The 9,199-nt window shown below is 36.8% G+C and overlaps 1 protein-coding gene across 1 annotated transcript in view; it reads left to right on the forward strand.

The window, feature by feature from the left end:
• Window positions 1-8,571, forward strand: part of TMPRSS15 (transmembrane serine protease 15) — a 121,189-nt gene extending 112,618 nt beyond the window's left edge. Inside the window, exons 25-26 of the mRNA XM_019467770.2 lie at window positions 2,589-2,728; window positions 7,774-8,571. Of these exons, the coding sequence (XP_019323315.2) occupies window positions 2,589-2,728; window positions 7,774-7,929 (296 nt within the window). The 3' untranslated portion in view covers window positions 7,930-8,571. The remainder of the gene's footprint in view (window positions 1-2,588; window positions 2,729-7,773) is intronic.
• The last annotated feature ends 628 nt before the right edge of the window (window positions 8,572-9,199 follow it).

Raw genomic sequence — 9,199 nt, forward strand, 5'->3', positions numbered from 1 at the left:
CCATATTCCTTGTAAAAGAAAGGATGATGTTCTAAGTCAAATCTTTGCCTAATGATTTCGACAAAGGTTCTCCACTGTAATTACATTATGTTGCTGAAATGCCTCATGTCTTCTGTCCATAAAGTATATTGAAGTCAAAGACTGTATATTCTTGTATTTCCTCCACTTGAAAAATGCCATGATTTATTAAATTTGAAAGCTACAGAGTAAAAATGATTCCTAGATAGATATTTTCTCTATCAGACTTCAAACTAAAAGACATTTATGACCATGATGTAGACTCTTCAAAAACAAATTATCCACTAACAAAGTTTAAGACTCTTTATTCCATAGGAAATGGGTATTTCTTTTAAGAGCTGAGTAAACTTGACTCATTTATTTATTGTTACTAAAGATATGCATTTAATTGGCTTAAAAAATGTCGCTAAGAGTGGTATGGAGCCAAGGGAAATCTGCATCTGCGATCAGTTTCATTTAGGAATAAATGGTCAGGTCATAATTAAATACTTCCTGGGTAATGGAAATTTTAATGAATTTTATGAATTTTGCCTTATGATTTCCAGATACCTAGTTGTGTAAAACCCAGTTCCCCTCCACCTTTTGAATATATTACACTAATCATCTAGGAAAACCATGAACATTGCTTTACTAGGAAGAAATGAAATGATACTAGTTGACTAAATTAAGGCAATTAGTAAACTTAAAATAACTTTACTGATATTTTTATGTATATCTTTTTGTGTGCATTCTTAATTATCCTAATGGCAATTCACGTTGGCAAATAAATATTAAATATAAAAATACTGCTCAAATTTTTCTTTACCGAAGAGTTTGTCCTAGACCCAACCATTTTTTGTTCCTTGACAAGTAGCAAAATTGCCTTGGACTTTATAATAGTTTACAATAAAAACTACTGGTCCATCCTCAATGAATGAATGGCTTTGAGATGCTGAATTTCCTCCTCCATATTCACCTCTTTTACTAATTTTTTAAATGTTTATTTGAAAGAGAGAGAGAGGGGGACGCCTGGGTCGCCTCAGTCAGTTAAGCATCCGACTTCAGCTCAGGTCACGATCTCGTGGTTTGTGAGTTCAAGTTCTGCCTCAGGCTCTGTGTTGACAATTCGGAGCCTGGAGCCTCAGATTCTGTGTCTCCTTCTCTCTCTGCCCCTCCTCTACTCACACTCTGTCTCTCTCTGTCTCAAAAATAAATAAACATTTAAAAAAAATTTTTTTAAAAGAAAGAGAGAGAGAGAGCAGGCAGGGTAGGGAATGAGAGAACAGGAGAGAGAATCCCAAGCAGGCTCTGTGCTGTTAGTGCAGAGCCCAGAACACGGGGCTTGACCACACAGTGCTCCATGTTCATAAACCATGAGATCATGACCTGAGCCAACATCAAGAGTCGGACACTTAACCGACTGAGCCACCCAGGTGCCTCTCCATCTTCACCTTTCAAAACCCATTGTCAGACTTCAAAGGCAACCAGTGGTATGCTGTTGGAGTCACCGGCACCAGCCGGAAATTGCCATTTGTGCATATCTTCTCCCAACTCCTGTTCACTGTCATGCTGGTACCTTGAAATTGGCCATGGTTGGAGTGTTTACATCAGGCAAATGATACGTATCGGGGATTTTTTTCTTGAAACCAGTTACTAAACATTAAACACACCACTGAGTCATACACACACACACACACACACACACACACACACACTTGTTTCCTGTCTTTTTAGTGTGTGGATTAAACTTAGCTGGAAATGAAATCACATACATTTTTGCAGCAACATTTACTGCAACATATGAAGTCACATACATTTAGCTGTCATATGCACTAAGTTATCATCAACCTTCTGCATTTCTTGAGGAACCAAATAGAATTGCTAATTAGTAGAAAGTGCTTACCATGTGCCTTTTCTGAGGCACTAGACAGACACCTGCTTGTTTCACATCCCTCTTGGGAGTAGTATTTCAGTAAACAGAGATCCATGCTTGCAATAGATGAGTCATTTTATAAAAAGCATGGAAATACACTCTGTTACAAAATGCCTCCTTTCTCTTCACCTGCACATGGATGACAAGCTGATTGCCCTTAGACCAGGGCACAGCTCATTTGAGCTTTGTCTTTTGCTCGGTGTGCACCTGCTCATTCACATAGCATCACCAAGTTGCTGAATGCCATTATGAGGGAGCACCTCTTCAGGTGCCAAATGAAAAGCCTCCTGGATTTCTGAGTTGTTGCTAATTTCTGTAAATGAAACGTTTTGTGTTGGTGGGCTTTTTTTCCCCATGAGCAATACTGTAACCGTTTACAAATACTGAAAATGCCTAAAGACTGTCTAGTCCAATCCACCATTCCTGCTAGCCCTTGGGCACTAAAGAAGTACTTTACTGTTATCCATTTGGCAAGATCCACAGATGGGCTTTATTATGTGCTTTAAAATACTGAGGTTTAGCATTTAGTTCCATTATATATACACACAGTACTCGATAATGAGAGTGAACTGTTGGAATAAATAAGACTGATGGTGGCTCATTCAGTGATGCATGTCGATCACTTCTGACTGCCTGGCTGCATTACCATTTTGAACAGGTCCTACTGCAAACATATTACAAGAAGCTAATGTTCCTCTTCTATCAAACGAGAAATGCCAGCAACAGATGCCAGAATATAACATTACAGAAAATATGGTATGTGCAGGCTACGAAGAAGGAGGAATAGATTCTTGTCAGGTAAATATGTAAAACTGCTCATCCTACCTTTCCAGAAAGCATTGCTATGTAATCATTTGATTGCTTCACAATGATTAGGGAATAAAAAAATCGTCATTTCTTCTTTTACGAAACTGTGACTTTTTGTTTTTTATTTGTGGCCTACTAGCATAGAACTTCTGGGTGGATGTGAGCATTACAAATAAAACTAATTTTTAAACAAGTATTAAAATCGGATAGAGTCTTTAGAGACGAGGCATAAAATTTGAACATGTGAGATAGGTCAAATATGTAGTGCTGGGCCCACTGTTGACCTGAAGAGTATACATCTTAGCTAAATCAAATTCTAATTCTTTAAAACCCTATACAAACTTAAAACAAACAAAAAGTAAATCTGAAGGCCAATATCACCTAATGGCTTCTAATTTTCAACTTTTGTTTTTGAATATGGGCCAAAGGTCCAATGACAAAAAATAATTTTTTTTTGTAACAATCAAATTTTTTAGGTTTATTTATTTTGAGAGACAGAGAGCATGAGCAGGGGAGGGGCAGAGAGAGAGGGAGAGAGAATCACAAGCAGGCTCCACAGTATCAGTGTGGAGCCCAACATGGGGCTCAAACTCACAAACGGAGAGATCATAACCTGAGTGAAATGAAAATTCGGATGCTTAACCGACTGAGCCACCCAGACGCCCCTCCAGTGGCAAGAAATAATTTCTGCACAAGAACCAACCTGGATAAACTGGCTAGAGCCAGTTTGCAGCTAACCACTTGTAGGAAGGTTAAAAAATAGAACTTACTGAACAGCCTGGCATAACTCTGGATCTGGAACACCTATGGTAGAATTTTCATCTTATCATTTACATGCCATTTTAGAGATGTAATAACATGAACTCACTGAATGCCAACACGGCAATATATTTGAAGTATCCATAGCTTTTGACTTGTGTGACCATCAGAGAAACTTCTACCCACAAGCTACCCTCGTTGAGGGCAAAAACATCTTACCACCTAGAAATAATGTAGCTATCTGTTAGCACCATGCAATCCACATGCACTCAACAAATAAAAAGTAAATTATGTGAGATTTTAGAACAATTATTAATTTTTAGGTGCAGCATGAAGTAGTCACGAAGATCGTAGATTCTGTGCTCAGATTACACTTATTTTTCACCCTTGCCTTAATACTTATGGGTGAGACTTTGGGCAAGTCACTTAAGTTTTATTTAGAGGTTTAAAAATGAGGTAACACATATAAGGCATTTAAGTAAGCACTCAAAAATATTAACAATTTTCATTATAAGACTTTGTAAATAAAGTTTCTGGCATTTTTTTTGTATTTGAAAATTAATAAGATTGATGCATTAACATTTACTGAATTAGATTAAACCTGATAGCAGTATTGAGGAAATGAATAATATACAAATGCAAACATTGTAATTTATACCATGAGAAAATTTTTCACTTTGTTAAAGTGTAAACAACTTGTTACAGATATTAACACACATATGTCACCCATAATTCGACTTGATACAAGACTTTTTTCACATACACTTAAGCAGATGAATCTTTATATATATCTTCTTTATCTTTATATATATCTTTATATATATCTTATATGTATCTATATAGTTAAGTCTGTGTCTCAAATCACGTTAAACTTTCAGCTTGGTTTTACATTTATTCTGCTTGCATGAACACTCGCAAATTCAAGCCAGATAGGATAGCTTTCTTCTTGTTTAAAATTTATCTCTGGATCTTATTCGTTTTAAAATGAAAAGTGTGCAAAGGTAAGATATATTGCCACTTAGAGGGAGATTTATAGAATTATCGTTCAGGAGGGAAATCAGCTGTACAGCGTCAATTACAGTTAATGGGGGCTGTGTGGCAGGAGCCTCATGCACCGGGTAGAAAATAGGGCTGCCGATGCTACTGATATTAGTGTTACATTAAGTCAGTAACTCATGCCAAATCTCTGAAATCTTATATTTGGCTCTGATTTCTAGGGAGTCTAAGTATGTTGTTCATTAGCAAGTAAGGAAGCTCCCACACAGGGAAATGTCTTGTGTAACATGGTATCGTGATTGAGTAATCAGTAGTCTAGAGGGTCACATGATTTTCTTTGTTCAACTTTAATACTATGTTATACAAGAGGATTAACTAAATAAGAACACAGTAGGGCACCTGGGTGGCTCAGTCAGTTAAGCATCTGACTTTGGCTCAGGTCATGATCTTGTGGTCTGTGGGTTCGAGTCTCGCATGGGGCTCTGTGCTGACAGCTCAGAGCCTAGAGCCTGCTTCTGAGTCTGTGTCTCCCTCTCTCTCTGCCCCTCCCCCACTCACACTCTGTCTTTCTCTCAAAAAATAAATAGTAAACATTAAGTTTTTTTAACAATGAGAATACACTAAAATTATGAATATGCCATTACTGATATATCACTAGAATAAGCTCTACGTAGCATTATTTTCCCCCTATAGTTGCAAAGAATTTGCCTTATTAGTCCTCCATATATTCTCAAATATCTTCTGGCTTACCAAGGGCTGTGTTTTGGGGGCAGATGTCTGGATTTTAAGGCACCACAAGTGGATGTAGAGGTCCTCTCTATATAAAACTAAGTGAATGACACAAAGAGCAAACTCATTTTGCTATGTAGAGCCTTATTCTGTACCAGTGGTTTTCTTTTTCTTTTTAATGTATATTTTTTAAGAGAGAGAGAGCACGAGCTGGGGAGGGGCAGAGAGAGAGGGGGGCACAGAATCTGAAGCAGGCTCCAGGCTCTGAGCTGTCATCACAGAGCCCGGCATGGGGCTCAAACTCGTGAACCATGAGATCATGACCTGAGCCAAAGTTGGCCGCTTAACCCACTGAACCCCATATACCAGGGGTTTTCAAAGCACAGCTTCCAATCCAGCAGATCAGAATCACCTGAGAGCCTGCTCTAGGTGCCAATTCTCAGGCCCCAGCACAGACCTGCTGAATCAGCAACTCGAAACTGGGGCCCAGCAATGCGTGTTTTAGCATACTAAAACCACTGGTATAGAAACATAAATTTTAGGTTAACGCTTTATTTTCTGGACAGTCACTCATATTTTTTAAGTACATACTTATCTCTCAGTAGAAGAAGGAAATATCTTCATTGGAAATAACCTCCAACTGACATGTTGGGAGATTTAAAATCCGTGTTCATGGAATCAAGGTCTAGATTCTATTGTCTTTTTCAAAATTAAGATATATTAGAAAATATGAAGAAAACTAAATGACTCCTTTAAAAAATATCCAGACTGTTAAAGTTTATTTTTTAATAATTTCTAAGTTACATATAACTTGGAGCCTGTATTTATCCTTAATCGTTCCATAATTATTTCTGGACCCATATTATAAACTAAGGGCTTAGGGTACAGAAATAAAACCCCCAGTCCCGGCCTTCCAACAGTTTGAACACATTTGTTACATCTAGAAAAGAGGTAACCTGTGTTTGCCAGTACAGTTTATGTTCCTCTGTACCCAAGCAAGAAAAGGTGCTTTTCTACACCACATACTGCATTTTTCCCCTTAAATATGATCCCAAAGACAATAAAGATTCAGGCAAAAAGTCTCTCAGGAAAATGTTTAAGACAAACTTGGGATGAACTATTGTACCAATGATTGCAACCAAAGTACAGAAGGCTTTAATTCCTTCATATAAGAAAATATTAAATATAAGAAAAGATTAAAAGTATTACACAATTAGTATAAGAGAGATATTTGTCAATTCCATCATTAAATAATGGCACTATGTGTTTGTATCATGTTCTTTTGCATTACACACAAATATTCATGTGCAAATCAAATATATGTAATTAACTCTATTAGAAACTGCTATAATTAAGATTTTCAAAAATTAAAAACAACTCATCAGTTAAAATCTCTTACGAAAATATGTGTGCCTATCACTACAGGTTATATCATAGACAGGCCAATTTCAGTTGAAATGTTAAGATTTTTTTCAATTCGGATGGTGTCTAATGCCCAAAAGTTAATGCTACCCGAAAGAACTAAAATCAACTTCATGTGTGAGTTTTAGTTTCTGTAAACACACAATGTGTGTAATAAGTGCCTTTTCTGCAAAGTCACCCCTAATACTTAGAACATACTTCTTTTTGGTTTTATTTTTTTGTTGTTGTTTCATGTTTTTATTTAAATTCCAGTTCATTAACATATAGTGTAATATCAGTTTCAGGAGTAGAATTTAGTGATTCATCACTTACATCTAACACCCAGTGCTCATCACAAGTGCTTTCCTTAATACCCATCACCCCTTTAACCCATCCACCTCCCCTCCAGCCCACCTCCCCTCCAGCTACCCTCAGTTTGTTCTCTGTAGTAAGTCTGTTTTATGGTTTGCCCCTCTCTCATTTTCCTCCCATGTTCATCTGCTTCGTTTAAATTCTACATGAATGAAATCATCATACCTCCTTTACTAAATGATCAGATTTTAATATATATTTTGGTTAGGATGCTCCTCATAGTTGTGCCTTGGAGATTTTCTTAGTCCCTATTAAAATGCCATAATGAAAGTAAGGAAACTTGCTATGAAAGTACATCATGAAGAATTACATATAAATTATGTTTTAGTTCTCATAGTTTCTCTGGGTCCTTACCAAGCAGCAAAAGGTTCTCTTTCTTGACAGAGAGTGCTGGTGAAGATGTATACAGATGACTTTCAATTAAAGCATATTTTTGACATGTAGTTTTGAATTGATTTGCTAAAAAATAATCTTATATATCAATTGAAAACACATCTACGGGGCGCCTGGGTGGCTCAGTTGGTTAAGCGTCCAACTTCAGCTCAGGTCACGATCTCGCGCTCCGTGAGTTCTAGCCCCGTGTAGGGCTCTGGGCTGATGGCTCTGAGCCTGGAGCCTGCTTCCGATTCTGTGTCTCCCTCTCTCTCTGCCCCTCCCCCGTTCATGCGCTGTCTCTCTCTGTCTCAAAAAATAAACGTTAAAAAAAATTTTTTTTAAAAGTAAAAAAAAAAAAAAAAAGAAAACACATCTACAATTTTCTTTTGCAATTTACCCTTTAGGGGGATTCAGGAGGACCATTGATGTGCCAAGAAAACAACAGGTGGTTCCTGGCTGGTGTGACATCATTTGGATACCAATGCGCACGGCCTAATCGTCCGGGGGTGTATGCCCTGGCCCCGAGGTTCACAGAATGGATACGAAGTTTTCTGCAGTAGAGTGTTTCCTAAACCAACATGAAAGCCATGTGGTTTTCCCATTCCACTCTAAAGAGCATGGGAATTGAGAGTTTGACAAAAAAGATTTCTAAAAGGCTTTATTCTTACCTAAGCCATCGAAATGCTGAGGATTAAGGGTGAAGACAAAAAAATAATCTGTACCATACAAAGTAACTTTTTCATTGTGAACAGTTAATCTTTCACAGAGATTTTACAATCTTTCCTTTGTGATTATTATCTTTATCATACTCTTCTTATTTAAAGGAATGCTATGTTAAAGCATATATTGTATTCTTAAAGTTTTGGCAAAATTAAGAAAAGAAGTAAAATAAACTATTTTGCACAGTATGTTATTTTTTGAAGTAGACTGCTGTAAATTATCTAGTTCCACCTTGCTATTTTCAGAATCTCAGTAGTCTTCCTGATTTTCTATCTAAATGCATTTCCAATTTCCAATTCATCTTGAGCATATCCTTAATATTTTCCCCACTCATAACAAATATGTACTTTAGGCTCATGTCACAGACCTGGACTAAATTGATTACACATTCCTCTCAAGATAATTAAACAGCAAACAAGTGCAAGTCTACAGATCACCCCTGTATCAAAATAAAAAGGAAATTAAATGAAACTTCCATTCTTTTATTGGATCATTTTTTACCTGCATTTAATCGCACCATCCATTTATTTTAAGCTAATATTTTTTTAAGTTTCCAAAAAGTAATCAGACATATCCAAAAAATGCAACTATTACAAATGTTTTTTTTTTTTTTTCTGATCTTACAGTGGATGTTTTTAACATGTGAAAAACTTACTTAGACACAGCTGAATCACCCATTAGAAGGCCAAAAATGTGGAATAAATGAATTTGCTTCACTGCTTTAATCTCTTGGATCATTTCCAGAGTATGTGCAAACTTCTATTTAGCTTTCCACACAAAATCTACTGATTTATTTGGGAAGATAAAATCTACACCTACTTAATACACACACACACACACACACACGTCTATAAAATCACAAGTAATAGAAGAAAGAATAAGGTTAAGGGATTGTAGACTGGCCCTACCAAACAAGAAACAAGATGGGGCTACATCTGAAAGGAATGATTCTTATTGGGGTATTGAAGAGAATTAGGGCCTCTGTGTAGGTGGAGGTTTAGGGAAGTTCGGATACTCATATGTTGTACCAAAAGTCACTATCTTGGGGGGAACAGAGAAACAGAAAACAATGTCATATAAAAAGGTGTGGCCAGATAATCGGGGACTACA

The sequence above is a fragment of the Panthera pardus genome, unplaced genomic scaffold (genome assembly GCF_024362965.1).
Source record: "Panthera pardus isolate Hobbes unplaced genomic scaffold, ASM2436296v1 HiC_scaffold_16, whole genome shotgun sequence".
NCBI lineage: Eukaryota > Metazoa > Chordata > Mammalia > Carnivora > Felidae > Panthera > Panthera pardus.